The sequence below is a fragment of the Tasmannia lanceolata genome, unplaced genomic scaffold (genome assembly GCF_043159265.1).
Source record: "Tasmannia lanceolata isolate RefF3 unplaced genomic scaffold, GAP_Taslan_0.1 ptg000005l, whole genome shotgun sequence".
NCBI classification, from domain to species: Eukaryota; Viridiplantae; Streptophyta; class Magnoliopsida; order Canellales; family Winteraceae; genus Tasmannia; species Tasmannia lanceolata.
In genome coordinates, this window is record NW_027518682.1 from 21,590,942 (window position 1) to 21,614,632 (window position 23,691).

General features: G+C 39.8%; 2 protein-coding genes and 1 pseudogene across 2 annotated transcripts; all 3 read right to left on the minus strand.

Annotated features, from left to right (window-relative positions):
- Positions 1–5: 5 nt before the first annotated feature.
- LOC143877953 (exocyst complex component EXO70A1-like) lies at positions 6–1,986 on the minus strand. The gene has a single exon (XM_077380300.1). It carries the CDS (start codon positions 1,957–1,959, stop codon positions 97–99), a length of 1,863 nt encoding a protein of 620 aa, XP_077236415.1. The 5' UTR covers positions 1,960–1,986; the 3' UTR covers positions 6–96.
- A 3,047-nt stretch (positions 1,987–5,033) lies between these two features.
- On the minus strand, positions 5,034–13,683 carry LOC143877957 (putative nucleoredoxin 1; annotated as a pseudogene).
- Positions 13,684–14,624: 941 nt separating this feature from the next.
- LOC143877956 (putative nucleoredoxin 1) lies at positions 14,625–22,751 on the minus strand. The gene is made up of 4 exons (XM_077380305.1): positions 22,491–22,751; positions 17,562–18,041; positions 16,909–17,391; positions 14,625–15,536 (listed from the first exon to the last, which is right to left on the minus strand). The coding sequence occupies exons 1-4, from the start codon at positions 22,584–22,586 to the stop codon at positions 14,853–14,855; spliced, it is 1,743 nt and encodes a 580-aa protein (XP_077236420.1). The 5' UTR covers positions 22,587–22,751; the 3' UTR covers positions 14,625–14,852.
- Between the last annotated feature and the right edge of the window lie 940 nt (positions 22,752–23,691).

Consider the following 23,691-nt stretch of genomic DNA (forward strand, 5'->3'; position numbering starts at 1 on the left):
ATTCAAAATCTGATCACATCAGAACCCCTCCCCAAATACTCTCACAAAAATTTAAAGAATTTCTTCTAACACTCAGTTAGACTGCTGCTACATCTTTCAATGGGATTTTCTCCTGATGTGTACTGGAGCCCGGCATCCTTCGAAGAAATCCAATAGAGCAGACTCAAGATCTTCAACTGAGTACTTGATATACATGTCGGAGTGCCTTCCGCTCTCTAGATGGTGACGGAATCGGCCTAGGAATGACCGGTAAGCTGGCAACAGCCTCTCCAACATCGATATCCTCAGCTCCTCCCTGAGCTGAGGATCTGGAACAAGCCACGTTCCCTGAATCCGGTGAGCCTCTTCAAATGCAGAATTAAAAGCCTTGAATCTCTCCCTCAGTGCTGTTTTTGAGACCCCAGATGAGAAACTCCCACTCACATGAATTCCTTCATCCCTCAAACAATAGAGGATTCCTATCCATGTTGCTCTCTGGTAACTAGTCGCTGATTGTCTGAATTTCCCTGTAAGTTTCTTCAAGCAGTCATCGCCTATCATTTCACGGAGCTCGGGCGATCCCTTGGCCTTCTGAACTATGTAATGTACATTGTTCATGAGGAAAAGATGAGACAAAGCTGTGTCTTTGTAAAGCTTGGATTTGCTCTCCAGATTGAATTGTAGAACTATGATGATCCAGATCAGATGAAGGGCCAACGGAGATCGGTCTACTTCCAATTCTGGAAGAAAGTCCATTTCCAGCCCCAGATCATCTGAAAACCTCCGGGAACTCGCCGATGGCTTAGTGACTATTAGGTCTATCAGGGTCTGTTTGTAATCAGATATAAGACTGACATAGTTCATGACATATCTTGTTAGTGGGTGTATAGTTCCTCCTGGGACCGGAATTCTCGAGGGCTCTCTTTGAACTGCATTCTCGAATTCTGAGATTATCCCTCTCGCGGCCTCTCCAAGCCTGGGGAGTATTTCGGACGCCTGAATCCGGACAGTCTCCGATGACTTGGAACTGAACAAAGCTGCTATGTCGGGCTGGAGATCCGACAGTGCATCATGGAGGTCAAGTATCTTGAAGAGCTTTTCCGGCGACCTCCGACCGATGCTGATGGCCTCCGCAAAGTTGAAGAGTTGAATTGCGCCACCCTTAACTGTCTCCATAAAGCAGGTATCTGCAGGGTCGGAATCAGAATCGGAGCTCAGGCCATCAAATATCTGCTCACAGAGCTGTTTCTCGCCAGCGAATATAAATCGTATGCATACTTTTGCGGCACGAATCCACCTCCTGATCTTTGCCTCCAACACCTCCCATTCAAGCTTCTGAACATCTCCGATGCTCAGCTTCTCAATCCGGAGCTGCCGGAAACTGCCATCAATGACTGACTTACGAACGCTTCCGTAAACTTGAATGCATTCCCTCAAGTACCCAGCCGTGATCATCCTACTAGCAATGTTACGTAGATCGTATATCGCTTCCGGTGGGATCAAATCTATCTCCGGGATACTAATACTGTTTGTTGATCTATGACTAGTTCTACTACTCCCTTCGTTTTCTTCTTGTTTTCCTTTGTACGCATCAGAATCTTCTTGATAGTCATCTTCTTCATCAAATTCCCTGCTGGTGTCTGTTCTAATACTTGACGCAGTCGAAGAATTCAAATCAACAAGAGAATCAATCTCCGTCGGGTTTGTGTGAGAGATCAATATATTGCGGAATTCATCCTCGAGTCGGGCCATGGCTATCTGGATAGCAATTGTTGCCTTATTCGGATTTCCGTCATCTGATATGCTAGTAGTCACCATGGAACGTTGGATCTCATCGACGGCCTGCAAGTATCGGTTGGCCACCTGCCGATCTCCGTCGAAGATCATCCTCTCCCTCGCGTCGTCGGATGTTGTTGAGTCCCATCGCATGATCAGCTTCTCGGCCGATTCAAATTCATGTCGATATTCCGGTGGTTCCATGGCCGGAAAACGGTTTGTCTGTTGTGCTAGAACTAGGGGTGGACATGGTTCCGGTTCGAACCGAGGAACCGAACCGAACCGGCACATATGGTTCGGTTCGGTTCGGTTCCATAGTTATATGGTTCGGTTCCGGTTCTAATAACCTGGAACCGATGGAAATTCGGTTCGGTTCTGGGTTTGGATCCCGGAACCGAGAACCGAACCAAGAACCGACCCACCTTAAAACCCTTAGTCAGACTGGAAAACAAGTTTTTTAATCTCAGCACTTGCCCAAATATTTTTAATCTCACCAAACAAGCCTTAATATTTTAATGGCAGGAAAGAAGATGTGGGAATCCTTTTTGTTTTTAATATTAACTTGAAAGTTTTTGTAAGTGTAAGAAGAAAGTGAAAGGCTTTTAAAAATAGTAAAATATTATGAGAGTAGTTTGTATAACGCCCCCACAAAGTCATATTCATCATTTCATTAGAGACTTTTGTGCTCTGCTTTTCCCATAATGATGATGACAAGCTGGAAACAAAAAATTATTCTATCTCAAGAAAAGAAAACCAAACATTCAAACAACTATTGTGAAGAAATTCCGTTGATTTGATGAAGATCGGGTAAACCCAGAACCGAACCGAACCGAACCGATTATATATGGTTCTGGTTCGGTTCGGTTCCAAACTTATATGGTTCTGGTTCGGTTCCAATTTCAGGGAACCGATTATATATGGTTCGGTTCTGGGTATACCCCAAAACCGAACCGAACCGAACCATGTCCACCCCTAGCTAGAACAGCAATCTGAAAGTGAGAAAAGTGGGAGATCTTTTGATGTTGTTTTGTGGAGTGAGATATTATTTCTGTTGAGAGAGAGAGAGAGAGAGACAGAGAGGGGAGCAATTGAGTATTTCCTTGACTTTTGGTCTAGTAAGGCAGATGGGTCTTTGTCTGAATTGCGAGAGGTTTTGACTTGGAAAAGTTGGGAAATGGAATTATGGTGGGGTATATTCTGGTGGTGAAGGTGTAAGATTCCGGCGAGGAAAAAGACTCCAATTTATTATGTTTGCGCTCATCTTTGATTAATGTAGGGACATTTTTTTTGTGGATGACAGTTAGGGAAAAATGTATTTAAAATTCATGGGACATTGGTTCGGACAGCTTGTTTCTGCTGTGGATTTGGGCAGAGCCCAAGAGAGAGTAAACTTATTTGCATTGATAAATGTGTTTTAAGGCCTCTCCAAACTCCAATACCAATAGCTGGTTTGCCTGGATCTCTGCTGTACCGACGTGTGCGTTTGATCGAAGCCGTTCATTTCGAATGCCTTACATATGGACGGAAGAATGTATGTTTGATCAATGGCGTTCATCTCAAAAGCCCTACATGGATGGACGGTAGAACAAAACTAACCAGTGGTTCTCATTTAATAACAACCAAAAGTCCAAATTCAATGGTTATGATATTTTAACTGATTAAACACCTAGCACAATTGACTAATGAAAAGTTTATTCACAGGGGCTCCGTCATAAAAATGATGATATCCTTCTAAATTAACCATAATCATATCATTTCGTTTTAAATTGTAGAAAGAAAAAAAGGGAGCTGATAGCCACTTTCGCGGAAAGCCATTTCTGGCCGGACTTTTGCATGTGATGAGAGCCATGCATGTTGGCTTCTTGGTAGATTTTGTCTCACTTATTTGATTCATCTGACATGGCTCTCATCACATGCAAATGCGAGGCGCGAAATGGCTTTCCGCGAAAGTGGCAAATCCCAAGAAAAAATTGTCTGGCCGAAATTAATGTTTTTCATGTCATCCAATGAGGTCCTGATAATCTCAAACTTCAATCTTCCCTCTTAAATTGCGTGATATATTTTTCTTTCCATGGTTGTCTCCTAGGTGAGGTGACCTACACCAACGTAAACTAATTCAGGTAATTAAATGAAGCTTTCAGTGGAGTAAACGGGCACAAAGCCAACATTCACGTGCTGCACACTTGCATTTTATGTAGAAATAATTCATAAAAAATGATAAATGGTTGAAATAATGAGAAAATGCCTACCTTAATTTCCAGTCTCACTTTTGTGGGAGATACTAGCCACCTCAGATGAATTAAATGAATAAGACAAAATCCGTTACAATGTGGCTGCTCTCTCTTGAAAAAGTGAGATGCAAAATGGCTTTTTGCCAAATTACCTAAGACAATCCCATAATTTAAAGGGGAATTGGTGTTGACATCTATAAATTTAGGCACTTTTCACCTTACATAGTTGATCTTATTTGATTCTCGCTTGCGTTTTTACATCCAGCAGTACATGACAAACTGAACTGGCTTTCATGCCTAATTTTAAGGGTGCCACACCATGCCCTAATGTAAAATTAGTATATTAATACAAACAAGATTGGTAAAAATCAACGATAAAATGTTTTAATAATTTTTGAACCGGATGTGAACATGCGGATCTCGAATTGGAGTTTTTATATCGGGAAGTGATATATCTGCCCCTTTTGATTACCTGGGACAGTACGTGGCAATCGAGCCCATTGAATCCTTCTGACGTGAAGTAAATCAGCCCTCTGCAGTCATTGATACACTGTTGTTGAGTGTCCCAAGTAATCAAAAGGGGCGGATATATGACTTCCCTTTTATATGATATTCACATTTTTTTTATAAATAGTAGGGCCCACATTTTTAGGTTATCCAGATCATTCCTCTGTTGGGCCCCAACTTAAGAATGATCCTAACCTTCCGTTGGAGATGATATATTCACCCCCTTTTCTTTCCCCAGGCCAGCCTCTGTGTTGTTTTAATAACTTCTCTGTTTATACTACAAGGGGATGTGAAGAAAATGGGGTGAATATATCATTTCCCGTAAATGTTTTAAAAGAAATACAATGGTGTCTTATTTCTTGCTGATCCAGACCAGTCATTTGTTGGCCCCAACTTAAATAGACAGTGCCCTGAAAATCAACCCACCATCGGTCCATAACAAAGCGTTACTCAGCAACCCAAAACACTAGCAGAGATCATTTCAAGAGGGGGTCCCACAAGTTATAGCTAATGAATGGTCCCACAAAATAATAACTGGTAAGCAAGTAGTATAATAACCACAAAAAGAAGTTCCAATGTCAGGCTTAAATAAAACCCATTTAAACATTGAGGACATGTTTGGCAACCATGAACATATATTCCATGGAATAGTTTTTCAGGGTTGCCAAACACAATGTTTATCTAATTAAGCTTTATAACAAACCTCCCCATCACATACCCAACCTTCCTTGGAAGCCTGTTCAAGCCCATTGCTACCCTCGTTTTCTTCTTCGTTCTTCCCTTTGTTTTCCTCCAAATCACACTTAAGGTGGACATCAAAGTCACACTCCTCGCAACAGTAAGACCATCCATACCCCTCTCCACCGCAACCGTCACAACTGTACACTTTACGACGAGTGAGCACAAGCTCATGCTCGTCGTGGAGTGGATGGACCAACTTTTCCAGCCACGCCTTGGTTATCTCCTCATAAATCTTGGCCTCTAACTTCTTTATATGCTCCTCCGTAAATGGATAGGCATCGGTGCCATGAACACTTACATGGTCCCTCGCATCCTTGGTCAGTGTTCGGCCTGTTGGCCCAATGGCGATGAGAGTGGGAACATAAGGTATCTTAAAAATAGTCCACAAAGACTTGCACCTTTTATCTCCGAAAGGAAGTGTGAACCATGGCATGCCTCCATAGTAATCTTCATAAGAGCTCTGGTCTTAGTCGCAGAGATGAAGATTACTTCAAAGGAGTCATCCTTCGCCTTGATCTCCTCATAGGCCTTGATCAATTTTGGGGTGAAAGCGCGGCAAGGGGGACACGACTTTTTTCGAGAAGTAAAGGAGGATTGTTTTGCCAACGAGATCGGTCACCGGTATCTAGGGGAAGAAAACAATAGATCGTGGGTTATATGATGAACAAAACATGTTCCTAGTGCACTTTCGGGCACAACTTACTTGTCATTGTGATTTGTGCCCTTTGAATAAAAGGGGAAATATACTATGAGAGCTTAATATGAGAATCCTAACTTGATCATTGTCACATGAAATTAGCGTGATCCAGTATTTGTGGGGTTTTTATATGGTGTGTGGCCATATAGTCCAGTATTGTTCAGAAAGTACTGTACGGTCCGCTACATATAGTCCAATATTTTTCATTTACGGGGCACAACCTATTTACATCGTGGATTAACAAATGGACGGTTTGGATCGTCCCATTAAGTTGGGCCTTACATATTGGACTATATGGCCACTCACCATATAATTTTGTATTTGTCAACATTGATTCTACTCTCACCTCTATATGGTGGGTGCACGTGAATTCCAGTATTTTTCAAACAGTACTGTGGGACCCACATCTCTGGTTATTGTCCTTTGAAACCTCTACAGATGGAGGTTTATGTTAATGATTTTTTGGGCACAGCCTATTTACAGTGTGGCCCAACAAATGAACAGTTAGGATCATCCTATGAAATGGGCCCAGAGTATACCTTGTGCAAAATACTAGACCTCACGAGCACAGACCATAAAAAAACTGGCAAATTAGTTATGTCTCCTACCTTGTCACTCCCTTTTCCGATGACGAAATCTAGTTCCTAATAAACCAGAAGCGATTCAAGCGTCTGAGCTTCGCTCCTAGCCTTGTCAATCTCCTCAAGCTCTGCCACCTTCTCAGCTAAAAAAGGGTAAGCCTTAAATCCATGCCCTTCCACTAGTTTGGCCGCGTTCAGATTGAGGGTTTTTCCTTGGGGTGAAATTATGACCAATGTTGGAGCAGTTTTGAGCTGAAAGTGGCGACATAGCATAGTACGGGTCTTGTCCTTAAAAGGCAAAGCAAGCCAAGGCATGCTTTCTAATGCTCGTTTGAAACATTCTTCGTCGTCTTGGTCAAGGGAGATGAACACTACCTCAAACCCAACTCCTTTCTCTTTTGCTTCCTCGTATGTTTGTAGGAGTTCCGTCCCAAATTCACGGCACCGCATAGACCATGCAAAATATAGGGCTACCATTTTCCCTTCAAGTTTGCAGACTGGAACCTGATTTAACAAACAAATTATTTGATTGTTTTTTTTTTTTTGAATGGCTGACAGATTATTTAATTCTAACTCAATTTACCTACCAAACAAACTAAAAACAGGTTTTATACTTCAGAAACAAAAAACCAACAAACAAGAAATTTAATTTGGTTTAGAAAATTTTGGGCTGCTGATATTGGCACTACCATGTTTTAAAAAGTGTACTAGCTCAGCTTGTCTTTTTTTTTTAAAAAAAAAAAAAAATTGGCTTCTGAGAGCCTTTGACAGTTTTTTTTTAAAAAAAAGACAAACTGAGCTAGTGTAACAATAAAGCATGGTAGTATAGCCAAATTTTATTAGGCTACTGATATTGGCACTACCATGTTTTAAGAAGATAGATCTCAAGGTCTGATCTCTCCTTGCAGTCTCATCTTTCTCTTTGATCTCTCTCATTCTTTCCAGGGTAAATGGAAACCCTTCCGCTCCGTACTCATAGATGAGATCATCTCCAACTTTGCTTACAACATTACACTTGTCATCCAAAATCACGAGGTAAGGGATTTCCTTCTTTTTGAATAAATTGTCCAAGCGATTTCGGACATCTGAATCAGAGAATGGAATGGAAAGCCATGGCATTTTTTGAGAAATACTCATTGAAAGATTCTTCATCTTTGTCAGCGGATACGTAGACGATCTCGAAATCACCTCTCCAAGAGAGATCCTCATATAGCTCCACGAATTTCGGATTCGAATACTCGCATTTGTTAGACCATGATGCCGAGAAATATAATCCAACCATTTTTCCCATTTAGATCAGTGATTTTTACCTGAAAATTATTGAAATTTAGCTGTAGAATCTAGAATGGAGTATGATTCATCAAACTAGGAAATATAACTTATTGATTAAAATTCCAAACTTTGCACTAATTAGGCCCTGTTTGAATAGCAGGAATTTTCATGAAAAGTTTCGAAAGGAAAAAAAATTCTAAAATTTACTGCATTTTTAGACCCAAAATAAGATAATGAGAACCAAACTATGCAATTTTTTACTTAAAAGGGACCTTCAATTTGTGATGAAATCCTGCTAAATTAACCATAACATATTGTTTCGTTCTAAATCTTAGGAAGATTTTTTTTCAAGAAAACATTTCCCATCAGAAATGTTTTTCTTGCAATCCAAACAGGGCCTAAGTGTGTCGCCAAAAAATCGGCCATTCACGTTTTTGGGAAAGGCATTGATAAATTCGTCCCCTCCCAGTCCGCATTCGCCCGCCATTCACGTTCACTCCCTCCCAGTCCGCATCCGCCCCCTTCGACGCCGCTCTAATGCAAAATGTAAAGGCTATGGTAAATGGCAGGTTACCCCAAGCCGTTTACCGGAACTCGGGCCAAGTTGGGTCTAATTTTTTATCGGAAAACCCAAGATTCATAAACCGGACCCCACCCGAGATAGTTTCTCAAGTCGGGTTGGGTTTTTATTTTTTAACCTAGGATAGTAACTAATTTCAAAGATCCTAGAAATCAACAAATTTTCACACCAAAAATCTCTAAATGTATGTCATCTAACGATATCTACAAAGCTAAATGTGTAAGCTGTGGTGTCGCCATGTGGCACCTCTAGTGCATCCCGAAATTTAAAAACACTTGATAATTATAATCTATAAAGGGAATGTGAGACTCGGGGGGCTGTGCCACGTGGCAGCTAATCGTCTATTCCTCAATTTTAAAAAGTATGAAATCCAAAAGACTCACAGAATTTTCTCATCCTTAAATAATCTCCATAAATATAGCACAAAATGAGACTATCATTTCCTATCTACTGTTTCATATTCCCCCAAGATAAAAATGTATCTACAAGAATCCCCTCAAATTTTTCTTAAGTATCATATTTGTAAGGATATATTTCTAAGAATAAGGGATCTGCGAAGGGATTTGATGGAATTTATGGTAGTATTTATGTTCATAACGTTTACACAACTTCTGCGTTTTCACGTGGCACCCTCTGTACACGCAACTTCTGCGTATAGCCTCTTTTAAGAGAGAGGATAATATACGTTATCTCTCTCTCTCTCTCTCCTTTGTGTTATATGCGGTTTCACTTCTCTCTACAAATTCAGCAAGTAAATCTGCCTTTAATCTTTCCAGAAATTCTCCCCTTTGCTATTAGTTTACCTTATTTATCTCAGAGACTTCCTAAAACCTCTCAGTATTTCTTCATAATCTCATCAAATCCCTCTGAATTAGGAAGGAACGTATTAAATTCTATTAATTTCTCCCTTTTCTCATCAAATTCCACCGAATTAGGAAGAACTAATTCTATTAATTTTTCCCTTCTCTTTCCCCACGACCTCTATGAGTTGTAATGCTCCTCTGTCCAATCTAGGGGTGTAAACGAGCCGAGCCGAGCCGAGCTTGGCCAGGCTCGGGCTCAGGCTCGAACCAGGCTTGGCTCGGTCAGGCTCGGCCAGGCTCGCGAGCTGCTCGCGAGCTTTATCGAGCTTGGGTTTATCGAGAAAGTTTCGCACAGCAAAGGTTTGGTAACAAAAGCAAATAAGGAAAAAAAGTAATCATTACACACTAAAAGTAAATTAGCTGAATTTATAAAGTTTAAAATGAAAAATTACTAAGAAAAGGCCGTAAGTTATGACAATTAAGAAAAAAATATCAAAAAAGGTTAAAAGTTATGACAATTACGGGAAAAAATTAATTTCTGATTTTTCACAACCGTTGATACGCACCATCAGTACGTGACATACGCACCTGTCATGCACCCTTAGTACGTTTTTGCCTCATCACGAGCCCTAACGAGCCGAGCCTGGCCTAACTCGAGCTCGGCTCGTTAAGCTTAACGAGCCGGCTCGGCTCGGCTCGTTAAGGATTCGAGCCGAGCTCGAGCGAGCTTCCGAGCCCGAGCCAAAATTGACACCCTTAGTCCAATCCTAATGCAAACCCTCATTTCTCCTTCTCTCAAGGCATATCAAAAGACAAGAGTTCGGCTAACACACACTCTCTCTCTCTCTCTCTCTCTCTCTCTCTCTCCCTTGCCCTTAATTTGCCAATGGGCTAATTAGTTTTGCTAATTATTTTCGTCTTCAACCACCATCTGGAGAGGAACACAGCTCAAGGAATTTTTGAAGGAAATATTAAGGTTTTGGATCTCGGTCACAAGCTTCAGTGATTTAAATATTTTTTCGACCTAAAACCCGACCCAAGACCCATGCTTTCTAAATCCGACCCATGTTATTGGTTGGGTAAAAACCAACACTCAGAAATGCATTTTCCCCCTTTTGATCACCACGGACACCCAAAAAAAATAAGGAAATGATATTTTCCCCCTCTGACGGATAAAAAATCCATCCCCCCTTTGACCCATTAAGTTTCAAAGGCAAAGAAAAATATTAAAGTAGTGAATTTATCCTCGAGCTGAGAAAGTGTTGAAGGGGGGGGGGGGGGGGGATTTTATCCGTTTAGGGGGGGATATCATTTCCCAAATAATAACCTAAAACGTATCATAGTCATAGATCCATCCAAAAGGTAAAGTATCTTCAATTTACACTAATCTACAACAAAAAAAAACCAAGAAATGGACTCCGATTTGTCTTAAAGAAGATTAAAAAAATAGGCATCGCTCCACCCGCAGGGAATTTTTTAAAAAGGATCAATTACCAATGGGGGACAAACATTAGGCAAAATTATCAATAGAACCTAGGGCTGCAACTTGAGCCGGGTTTTACCCGACCCGCATCGACCCGACCCGAAAATAGCCTGGGTTGGGTTCAGGTTTCATGGGTTTCGGGTCGAGCCGGGTTGAGCATTCAAAAACCCGCATGAATCTCGGGTCGAGCTGGGTTTGAAGGGGTCCGACCCGACCCGACCCATGTTACATAAGTTATAGTATGTACATTTTTTTCTATTGTTAGTTAAAAGTTAAAAGTGAAAACCCACGCACCCACTGTTACTGTATGTGAGTGTAATTTCTGCTTCTATGAGTTGAGCTGATTCAAGTGTTTGATTCAGCATTGTTTGATTGTAATTACAACATTGTTTGATTACAGCATTGTTTGATTCAAGTGTGATGTGAGTGTAATTACATCATTGTTTGATTCAAGTGTAATGTGAGTGTAATTTCTGCTTCTATGAGTTGAGTTGCCCTGCCAAACAAGAAGTTTCCTTAAAAAATTGCGTCAACATGAAAAAACCCGACCCGACCCGAACCAACCCGAGATTCATCATGGGTAGGGCCGGGTTTGGGAATCGTGGGTTTTCCGGAAAAAAAAACCTGACCTGACCTGACCCGAGATATTTCTCAGGTAGGGTTGGGTTCTCCAAAACCCGACTCGCCCGACCCGAGTTGCAGCCCTAACAGAACCCATGCTTTTCAAAAATTATCAACGGGGGACAAAAGAGGTCTTGTCACTAAAAGCTGGACGAAAATACCCTTTGGCATATACAACACGTTTTGACCTTGTTTTCTCCTTCTTCCCTCTTCTTTTATATCTCCATTATCACCTTTTTGATTTTTTACCCTACTAGTCATCTTCCTCCTTGTTTAGCCACCATTGTTGCTGGCAAATATTGAAAACTTGAATGTTGAGTTCTTACCATCTATCTCTTTGTATTTAGGTTTTGTTTTTCTTTTCTTTTTTTTTGTTTAGAGTTTTGCACTATTTTTCATTGGTTTATCTTGTTAGGGTTTAAGCGATTTGTTTTTTAGGGTGAGTTCTAGAGATAATGCATGGATGGCTTCACTCACTTTTTTGGAAGACAAGTGGTTGTATAAGAAAAAGTTGATGTAATACATGAATGGATGGCTACAGATTTTTTGATTTACTTAAATTTTTTTTTTTGTAATACACAAATTGGGATGTAATACATCAAGCACATTTAATGAAAACAACATTCATTTCTTTTGTTATTTCTATCATGAGCAGAATTATAATGTCATTAGAAGAGTTGCTATAGGCAGGGGGTTTTGTAACATAAGGGGTTTATCAACTCTCTGGAAGGGGGTTAGTAACTCTCAAAAGTAGGGTTACCAATTTTTGAATGGGCTTATCAAGTGCTTGAAAATTGGCAGAGGGTACTGGAGTTTTGGAAGAGGGTTTTCAAGTTTCTAAGATTGGGGTTATCTAATATAAAAAATGGGGTCACCAATTTCCGAATGGGGTGATCAAGTCCCTAAAAATTGGCCAAACGTACTAGAGTTTTGGAAGGGGGTTTTCAAGTCTCTGGGATTGGGGTTATCTAGCATAAAAATGGGGTTACCAATTTCTGAATGGGCTTATCAAGTCCTTGAAAATTGGTCGAGGGTACTAGAGTTTTGGAAGGGGATTTTCAAGTCTCTAGGATTGGGGTTATCAAGTATCAAAATTGGGTTACCAATTTCCGAATGGGTTTATCAAGTCCCTAAAAATTGGCCAGGGTACTAGAGTTTTGGAAGGGGGTTTTCAAGTATTTGGGATTGGGGTTATCTAGTATCAAAATGGGGTTACCAATTTACAAATGGGCTTATCAAGTCCCATAAAATTGCCCAAGGGTACTGGAGTTTTGGAAGGGGGTTTTCAAGTCTCTGGGGTTGGGGTTATCCAGTATCAAAATGGGGTTACCAAATTCCAAATGGGCTTGTCAAGTCCCTTATGAACACGTTTTTACCTCCTTTTTTTTTCACTCGTTCATTTTTACGTTTTTTCTTTCTACTGTACGATTCATCTTTCTCATTCTCCATTGAAAGGGAGAAGGAGAAATGCAAAACCCTAAAACAAATGAAAAACAAAACCTAGATATTGAAAGATAGATGGGAATGAACTCACGTTTCAAAATTTTGAGTTTTCCCACCTCCAATGGTGGCTAAATGATGAAGAACATAACTGGTAAGGTAAAAAAAACAAAGTTGAAAATGAAAAAGTAAAAAAAAAAAAAAGAGGGAAAGAAGAGAGAAGAGGGAGAAGCAAAACATGTTGCTTAAGAAAATAGCATTTTCGTCCAGCTTTTAATGACAAGACATGTTTTGTCCCTTGTTGATAATTTCTGAAAAGCATGGGTCCTGTTGATAATTCCACCTAATTTTTGTCACTCATTGGTAATTGATCATTTTAAAAATTTCTACTGCTTACTCTAGAAAACGTGAAAATAAAAGGAGAAAAAACACTTTTTTGTGAATGGCCGATATTCTTCGTTGGAAAAATTGCATCAAAATACGACAATTGCCAATGGGGTATACACTTTTGAAAAATTGTTAAGAGAGGTACGAAATGAGGGTTATCAAGTCTCTTTAACAATTTTTCAAAAGTGAGTCCCCCGTTGGCAATTGTTGTATTTTGATGCAATTTTTCCAACGAAGAATATCGGCCATTCACAAAAAAGTGCTTTTTCTCCTTTTATTTTCACGTTTTCTAGAGTAAGATGGTTCATGTTCCCCAAAACTCAGAAAAAAGAAACCCTAGCTACGCCAATTAGAAGAAAATTCCCGAGACAAAATTGAAAAAAAAATAAAGAGCAGAAAAACAAGAGGAAGAAGAAAGAACATTCTCAATAACAAAGATATGCGAGGGGATATATGATTTAATTAGTACCTGATCGCCGTTACTCCCTACAAGAAAATCCCTCTCCTCCGTGGAGAGAAGCGATCTCAACTCGCACAAAGATCCTCCATTAACGTTGCTATTAGCCATCTCTCTCTCTCTCTCTCAGAGTATGTTCTGCGATTTCCATACAATCTTTTCTTTGATTATAAGGAAACAAAATTCCAAATTTGGAAAGAAACGCCTTATTAGCTGACTTACTAAAATTAAGATGCATACCAAAATTAGAATGGGTGATTCTCTAGTCTTCAAACCGATTACAGAGATGCATATGAACTAATTTAGGGGCATGTTTGACAACTATGAAAAAATATTAGTGGAGCTCAAACTTATTCCCCCTTAACTCTTGGATACACTGTGAACACTGATCATTTTTTGCTTGCAATTACTGTTGAGTTGCAAAACCTTCAAAGCCACAACAAATACGAAAAACAACAGGACGAGATTACGAAATATTGTAAAGCAACCAAATGCCCAAAACCTACGTCCAAAATCCCAGAACTGGGTTGAGAAGGTCAAACAGGATGCATTCTTCATTGTGGAAAAAGCCCAGAAAAACAACCGAAGAATCGAATCAAAGGAAAAGCCGAGAAACAGCAGAAACCCAAGATTTGTATGTAGACAGGGCATAGTTATTTTAGGGAAAGTTGGAGAACTGGATTTTTTTTTCATTTTTAGGATGTTTTGGCTCAAAAATGCGATTAATGCAATTTAGGGATAGCCATTAGTGAATCTATTACTTTTTATTTTCTCTTGAAGGAATCTTGGAGGAACTTGATTGAGGCTTGACGGATGAGGGACCCAGATCGCATACAATACAGATTTTACAGGGAGTACAAATAAACAAATTTGAATTGGTGTATTGTTTTTCACTGTTATTTAGGAATTTCTCATGAACTCTCCACTCCTGCCCTTTGAAGTCTCTCCCATCCGTCCTCAGCTCCTCTTTCACAATTAGGCCCACGAATAATACTTCATGGAATAATTTTTCACGGTGGCAATAGGCAAAACATGCCCTAGATCTCAACAGACATGAACACTCTTTAGATAAAAGGCAAATGCTAACCTCTCCCCATCACATAATAACAGATAAACAGGCCACATAACCATAGAGACCAGTTCAAGTACTCACATACATACTAAATATAAAACTTACGAAGCATCTCAAGCTTTATGGCAGACCTCCCCATCACATAATAATAGATAAACACGCCACATAACCATAGAGACCAGTTCAAGTACTCATATACATACTAAATACACAACTTACCTTCTCTCAAGCTTTATGGCAGACCTCCCCATCACAGACCAATCCTTCTGAAGAAGCTTGTTCATGGCCATCAACAATATCCTCCACCTTTACTTCTTCTTTCTCCCCTTTGTCTTTCTCAAAAGCGCACTTAGGGTGGGCGTCAAAATCACACTCCTTACAATAGTAAGACCATCCATGTCCCTCCTCGTTACAACTGTCACACACATACACTGGCCGGCGTGCGAGCACAAGCTCATGCTCTGGGTGGACTTTGTTCTTCATCTTCTCCGGCCACCCCTTCGCCATCTCCTCAATTCGTGTCTCTAGCTCCTTCAGATGTTCATCAGTGAAGGGATAGGCATCGGACCCATGAACCGTCAGAAGGTCCCTAGCCTCCTTGGTGACAGTCCGGCCCGTAGGCCCAATGGCAATAAGAGAGGGGATGCCACGAATCTTGAATGTGCGGTTCAAGGACTTCTTGCGCTCATCTCCGAAGGGGAGAGCCAACCATGGCATGCCCGAAAAGAAGTCTTCAAAGGAACTTTGATCACGGTCACTCGAGATGAAGATCACTTCAAATGCATCATCCTTCGCCTTAATCTTGTGGTACGACTTAATTAGCTTTGGTAGAAAAGCACGGCATGGAGGACACCATTGTGCCGAGAAGTAGAGGAGGATGTTTTTCCCGATGAGCTCAGCAACTGGAACCTGAGACAGGCTAACACAGACAAGTTGATTCTCAAGAATGCAAACAGACTAAGATTTAGAGACCACATAATGGACAATCCAAATTATAATACTATGGGGCATGTTTCTTCAAACATTGCAAATTTGAGATCCCAATTTAACTATTATCTGCCAGATATCCCCACCCATTTGAATACAAAATTGCTACCATTTTCACGCAGTTTAGTTCTGCAGTGTCTTTCCTTCATTTAGATTGCAAATTTGCAATTCTAACCAAGAATTGGCCACTATCCAATGTCGTCCAAACAGAAAATGGACACCATGCAAGAACCCATCATCATTGATGCATAATCAAATGGTGAGGTATGCCGAACCACAACCCAAGTCCATATGATCAGACATGGAGTGTCACATAGCATTTTTCGCTATGGAAGACTAGAACCATATTACCTTCTCTAATTTTGTTGAAAATAACATTTGGATCCTAAATTTGCAACCTCACTTTAGTGGTTATACTATTTCTTCCAACCTCCCTCGCCCGTAAGACTGAAAATTGGTTCCATACTTAAAACACCAGTGTTAAAAACACCATAGGTAGATGACCTGGTTTGTGGATCACGGCTGTTTACAGTTTCAGCGAGAGCACGAAAAAGACACGGTCCATGGAGGGAACTGAAGGAGATTCGAGGTGGATGACCTGGTTTGTGGATCATTGGGGGTGACTTTAACAAGATTAATTAGATACCCTCACGAGAAAAATGTGGTTGGACAAACCACTAGGAGCATGCGCAACCTCTCAACATTCATTTTGGATTGTTAGCTGCTGGACCTGCCGCTTGAAGGTGGACTATTTACGCGGTCAAACAATCGTGATCGTCTTATTCTATCTAGACTAGATAGAATTATGATATCCAAGGAATGGGATGAATTATATCCATCAATATCTGAGGAAGAGAGATCCTCCTCCTAACTGGAGTGTCAGTTATGGGTGAGTCACATTGTGGTTGTGAATCCCTTATTTGGTGGGGATACTATACAAGTTAGGCTATTGGGTAATGTACTGGGGAATGGGGATGGGTGGTATTTAGCTGATATGTAAGCTAATTCTATTGTATGTAGGGGGTGGTGGGACAACTTGTCCCTTATTGTCACTTTTTGGAATAATAAATGTCAATTAAAAAAAACAACACCACCATAGGTAGGCACTTTTAACACAAATATGGCACTTTCTGTTGGATTCGATATAAGTAGGCTATCGGGTGATGTAATGGGGAATGGGGAAGGGTAGCCTGTTAGGAGACAACTTGTCCCTTATTTGACACTTTTTGGAATAATAAATGTCAATTTGAGAAAAAAAAAAAAACACCATAGGTTGGATAGCACTATATCTTACCTTGGCACCGCCTTTTCCGATGACAAAATCTTGTTCTCCAGATACCAGAAGTGACTCCAGTGTTTGTGCTTCGAGCCTCGCCTTCTCCATATCTGCAAGCTCTGCCAACTTCTCAGGTGAAAATGGGTAGGCCAGAATTCCATGCTCTTCGATCAGCTCAGCAGCATTGGAATTGAGAGTTTTTCCATCCGGACCTATTATGACTAATGTTGGAAGTGTTTTGAGTTCGAAATAGCGAACCAGCTTCTCACAACTCTTGTCATTGAATGGCAAGGCTAGCCAAGGGATCCCTTCAAGCCCTTTTTTGAAAGATTCTTCTTCGTTGTCAAGGGAGATCAACACTACCTCAAAGCTGTCGTCTCCTCTCTCCTTCAGTTTACCATAAACTTCCACAAGCTTAGGAGTAAATTCGCGGCTTGATCTAAACGAATTCAATGAGAAATACAGGCCAACCATCTTTCCTTCAAGCTCTGCGACAAGGACCTAATTGTGAACAAAAAAAAATCAAGATAGAATTAAAAATTATGTTTCATGTCCAGGTATTAGGTTCATATTCAGATCGTTTCGGGAGTGCCATTAATCAATCAACCGAGTGGAGTGCATATGATAATACCCAAAATAAAATTCCAAATGAAAAAAAAGAGGAATCTTACCTTGTTTCCATCACTTGAAATCAAAAAGTCGCGGGAGCTGGAAACCAAGACAGATCTCAAGGTCTGAGCTTTCTTGGCAGCCTCTTCTTCTTCTTTTAACTCTTTGATCTTTTCTGGCGTAAATGAATATCCTGATGCTCCATACTCCTTGATGATTTCGATGGCGTTATCATTAAGAACCTTCCCCTTCTCATCCAAGATCACTAGCCGGGGAATTCCTGTTACTTTGAACAATTTCCTCAAGCCATCACAGATCTCCGAATCGGAGAATGGAATGGCAAGCCATGGCATTTTTGCGAAATACCCACGAAATGATTCCTCGTCTTTATCACGGGAGATGAAGACAACCTCAATATCACCTTTCGGAGAGAGCTCCTGGTAGACCTCATCCAAAATCGGAGTGAATTTTCTGCACGGGCCACACCATGAGGCTGAGAAGTAGAGGCCAATCTTCTTCCCATTCAAATCGGCAATTTTTACCTGAAATTTTTCCAAACTCAAATATTGGATTTCCTTTATGGTAAATGCATGTGTGCATAGATGGAATTACAAAAAATGCTGGGATATTTTGCAAAGTCAATATCCCAGCAAACTTTGGAAAGCATTTGGGCCTACTGAACTTTATTTTGTTATAATCCCATAGCCGCCGTTACCGGGAAAAAAAAATAAAAAACCCCTTTCCTATCTAGTTCTAATACTTACTCTGAAGACAAATCTCACTGTATTTCCATTTGGTGCAACTCACGTTTTGAAGAATGAGCCCTACCTTTGAAATCAGAATGGCTCTGGTTGAATCCAATTCATCATTCAGCAAAAACTCAACCAGACCCAACCCTGATTGTACTTGTAAATTCGATCTCGACTCAGGTTGCATCCAATTCGCTCTTCAGCAAAAGCTCAACAGACCTAACCCAGGTCATACCTGTAAATTCAAGTTGAGCTTTACCTCTGAAATCAGAACTGGTCAGGTTGAATCCAATTCATCCTTCAAAAAAGCTTAACTGGGCTTGACGCAGGTTGTAGTTGTAAATTGGATCTCGGTGCTGCGCCACAATAATAGTGTAGATAATGGGGCCGTCCAGCATGGGGATAGCTTTGCCCAGGATAACCATCCGTGTTGCATTTGTGTTAGCCCAAGGGTTCAACCTTGGCTATTTTCTCAACTCATGTTTTGATGAATCCAAATTTTTATAGGTTATTATACTATTATGTTTAGTGAATTTGAGAATTCTTCTAGAAGGTCAAAATGGAATACATAGAAGCATGAATCAAAGTACAAAGATTGAAGTATGGAGTCAAAGGAAGAAGAAGAAGATCCATGGAGCAAGATGAAGAGGAATGGAACTAGGAAAGTCTCAAAATATTTTTAAATCATTTCTAACATAAAGCCGATTTTCTAAGGTTTCCTGAATGCACAACAACATTGAAATCCAATAAGAACGAGGGAGAAGGCTTTTTGAAGTTGACTGTGCAAACTGGCCAAATCAGAATACAACTTTGCGCGAACGTCCAGCTCTAGGCAGACATCCAGCCGAGGAACTGCCCAGCCAATTCGCTACGGCTATTTGCACGGACGTCCAGGGATCGTCCGTCCTAGCCGCTGTAAGTGCCAAAACAGTCGGTTTTGGGTTCTAACCTCTATAAAAGGGGTTCTTTGGTTCATAAAACTAACACTAATGCGCTTATCTAGGACCTATATGCTGAGTGTAAAACCCCTTGTGCCATTGTTTGTCAAATCTATGAGGGATTAGCATAGGATTTCATTATATATCCTTTTGAGAGAGTTTGTTTGTGTGAAATTCATTTATATATCAACCTTATGAGAGGCTTTCATCTAATTGGTGTGAAGGCACCTTATCAACCTTCAAGATTAGTGAGAAGGCACCGTATCAACATTCATATGTAAATGGTTTGATCTCCACTCATAAAGAGATTGTCGAAGCTTGGGAAGGAAGGCACAGGATAAACCTTCGTGTAAACTGTTTGATCTTCACCCGTAAGAAGATCGAAGTAGTGAAGCCATAAGGAGGGGATATCCTTGTGAGAATGGATGTGGGCCGAGATTGGGTCGAAGCAAGGTTGCCAGAGCGGGAATCGAAGGCTCCCGGAATGGTCGGAAGCGAGAATCGTGAAGTCGCTGGGGAATCGTTGGGGAGTTGGGAATCTCCAAGGAATCTCCAGGGAATCGCCTGAAAATCACATTTCACATAATATTAAACCGCGGTTCCCAAAAGTGGAAATCACGTTTCCGGGGAATCATAAACCGCGATTCCCAAAAGTGGGAATCGAGGTTCCGGCGAATCCGAACCCTGATTCCCAATTTTTGGGGATTCAAGAAGATTCCTGTTTCAAATTCAAGAACCAGAGAATCACAGTTCCCCACTCCCAGGGAAGAATCCTGCTTCCTTGGGTCGAACCACTATAAAATCCGGTGCACTCTTTCTCTCTATCTCTTTACCTTTCTTGTGTGCATTAATTTTTATCTCCTAGTTCTTTAATTTGATTTTTTTTTTTTAATAGTGGCAAATTTTATTGAAACAAGAAAAGACCGAGATGATCAGTACAATGAAAAGAGAATACACACTAAGGGATACACCCCAAAACAGAAAAAGATAAAAAAAAAAGAAAAAAAAAAAGGAAAAAGGAGGGATCTCAAGGAGGGAGATAGTCAAACAACTCAAGAACATCTTTGGACAACCCATCTCTAGCTAGCTTGTTAGCAACTTCATTCGCCGAACTTCGAACAGGCTGAAAGGAGATTGAAGAGCCCTCCACCCTATCCTCAATCTTGTCAAAGAAATGGGCGAACCGCCAAGGGTAAGCATGAGATCAAATGATGTAGGACAGTTCTATATATTTATTAGTAAGTTAGAATTTATAATTAAAGATAAGTTAGAATCCTTATTAGATTAGGATTAATTACTAATAGTTGAGAGAAATTAGAATCCTTATGGGATTAGGAAACAATATGTTCCATAAATACTTTTATGTATGGTGTATATTGAGAGATCTTTGAAAGGAATAATAAATTTTAGTTTTATCTTATTTTCTTGTGGATTCAACGGTTTCTTTTATCAAAGAAGACAGTGTTCTTCTTCTACCGGGTTGAAGACGGTGATTTTCGCACGCTTCCCCATACACCCAACTGTAAGTCATAGAAAATACTTAAAATTATTGGGAGGTAAATGGAAGCATATTCAATCGAAGCCCAAATGTGAATTTCCGTTCTCTTTGATCCCACTGTGCCTCTTCAGTTGAACAAATAACGGTGTATTGGGGCGTATCTTTTTGTTACGAACCCGAATCGGTTCATAACGTGATTGATCTTCTTAGAGGGAAGATCGGCCTCTTAATCTACTTCGAGGGAAGAATAATCCTCCTTTCTGCAAAAAGACACAATTTCTAAGATAGATTTCTACATTCCTTTCCATTAACAATAACATGTGCTTATATAAAGCACTTGATGATAAACATAGAAGGATGTAGAAAGATCTTATGATAAGAATAGAAATAGCCAAATAAAGATTATCCTAATCTAAATAGATATCATAATCTAACATAACTACTAAATATAGGTAAGATATGATATTATTCACTAAAATATCTAATTAATATGTTCCACTCTAAGTGGGAACCATCTATGCACCTAACACTTTTCGCCTGCTGGGTTATTTAAATCCTCTTTCTGATGCAACTTTCGCCTTCAATTTAAAACTTCTTTTGGAAAGGATAAGATCCCCCATGGCTCCATGGGAGTGATTACAGTTAGCTGCAACATAATTCTACTTCATATCATAGTACATCTGTTTTGAGAATGTTAATTTTACACCTGTTTTGAGATTTTTACAAATAACCTTTTATCTCCGGCGGAGGAAAAATAAAACAAGGGATTTTTGCTGATTAGTCTCTACATGCCAAAATAATTGCTTAAAAGTCCCTAAGAAAAGCATATTATCCAATAAGTCCTATTTTTAAAAAATAATTGCTAAAAGGTCCCTAAAATATGTCGATTTTCTCCGTTTAAAATTTTAAAATGGCAATTTTACCCCCAACTCCTTTAATCGGTTTTAGCCTATTTTGATTTCCCTTCCAATATTTTTGGAAATAAATTAGGAAATAGGCAAAAATCGTATCTATTAAATGATATGATTTAAGTTAATTTAGATGAATTTCATAACAAATTGAAAATCCCTCTCCAAAAAAATTAAATAGGGTGGGTTGGAGTTATCTTTTCTTCATGTGTAAATAAAGTAAGAAATTTTAAGAATATTTTTTCCTTTCAAACTTTTCCTGATAATTGCTATCTTGGTTGGATTGCAAAAAAAAAATTCTGGTGGAAAATTATTTCTTAGGAAATTTTTTTCATTAACGATTTAAGCTGGGGAATTATTCTGATTAATTTAGAGGGATAAAGTAAAAAATATTGAAAGAGATCCCTTTTATTTAAAAAAATGTCTAGGATTTTACAAGATTTTTGTTAAAAATATTGGAAGACATCCGTTAGTTTTAGGGACGTTTTAGCAATTATTCTCTAAAAGTAGGACTGCTTGGATAATATGCTTTTCTTAGGGATAATTAAGTAATTATTTTTGGCATGTAAGGAGTAATTAGCAAAAATCTCATAAAAGAAACATTAGGTTAGAATAACGGTAAATTCGTAATTGTGAAATTAGTACCAAATGACATAATCTAAGGATGTTTAGAAATGGAAAACACTTCCCAACTACTAACAATTTGGATAATTAGTGACTTTCGATGAGTAATTAAAGAATAATTTCCAAACTAAGGACCCGCTAGCAAAAAATTCCCTTGAATATTTGATTATTCTCATAAACAAGGGGTTCCTGAGAAAAAGAAACCCTAGTTAAGCTCATTTCAAAAAGGTTAAACACTCTCATTAACCTAGGGTTGAAATGATTTAATTAGTACCTGATCTCCGTTATTCCGCACAAGAAAGTCTCTCTCCTCCGTGAAGAGAATCGATCTCAGCTCGTAATTAGATCCACCATTAGCCATGCCTGCCATCTCTCTCACTCTCTCTCTCTCTCTCTCTCTCTCTCTCTGGACTAGGATTTCTAACTAATCTTTTCTTCGATTATAACGAAGAATTGGATAGAAGCGACGTATTAGCTGATGCCTGCAACTCAACGTCATCCTATGATAAATTAATCTCTTGTTAATGTTTCATTATAGCAATTATCAGTGCTTATGTAAGCACTTTCAGTAAAAAACAGAAAGGATAAGGGAAATGGTAATCCTAATCTGAACAACCCACTAGTCTATAATCAAACTTTAGACCCAACGGTCAATATTCTCCAACATTATTCCAACCTTTTCTTTTCTTAGACAGCAAGTAAGGATTCGGGAACGCGTTTTCCCCAATATGTAGGGCTATTTTCGTCATTTCGTTAGATGGCTCGTTTTGCTTTACTTTTTCTCTTAACAAAGACGTGAGGTGCAACTTGGGCCGGGCTCAACCCGATTTTGGCCCAGACTGGGTTGGCATTTCCTAAATGTCACCCTGTTTTTATTTTACGAGAGGCCAATGCGAACCCAACCTTGCCCTATTTGACGTGATCGGTGGTGTAATACAGGATGATCCTATGTTGTGGACGGGCCTTAATGTTACTGTACGACCACAGGATGATCCAAACCATTCATTTGATGGGCCAACCCTTTTGGGGCACAACCCATTTACGTTATGACCCATCAAATGGACGGCTCGGATCATCCTTTGGTCTGGACGGTACACTTCATTTTCAAAAATATGGGTGGGGCCTAAATTGGGCCTTAATGTTACTGTATGAACCACACCATAATAGGATCCAAACCATGGACGGTTTGGATCATCCTATGTTGTGGACGGTACGTTTCAATTTGAAAAAAATCGGTGGGGCCTACAATTGGGCCTTAATGTTACTGTACGACCAACTCCATAGGATTATCCAAACCATGGACGGCTTGGATCGTCCTATGTTGTGGATGGCCTTAATGTTACTTTACGACCAACTCCATAGAATGATCCAAACCATTCATTTGATGGGCCACAATGTAAATAGGTTGTGCCCCAAAAATCATTTCCATATGATGATCAAAACCCTACAATCTATAGAGGTTGCATAAGATGTAG

Bases quoted from the DNA above. Each gene is read 5' to 3' on its own strand.
- LOC143877953 (XM_077380300.1), bottom strand. From the start codon at position 1,959: ATGGAACCACCGGAATATCGACATGAATTTGAATCGGCCGAGAAGCTG.
- LOC143877956 (XM_077380305.1), bottom strand. From the start codon at position 22,586: ATGGCAGGCATGGCTAATGGTGGATCTAATTACGAGCTGAGATCGATT. The intron at 18,042-22,490 runs GTACTAATTAAA...GAAAAATTTCAG, and splicing joins TGCGGAATAACGGAGATCAG to GTAAAAATTGCCGATTTGAA. The intron at 15,537-16,908 runs GTAAGATATAGT...AGCCTGTCTCAG, and splicing joins TCGGAAAAGGCGGTGCCAAG to GTTCCAGTTGCTGAGCTCAT.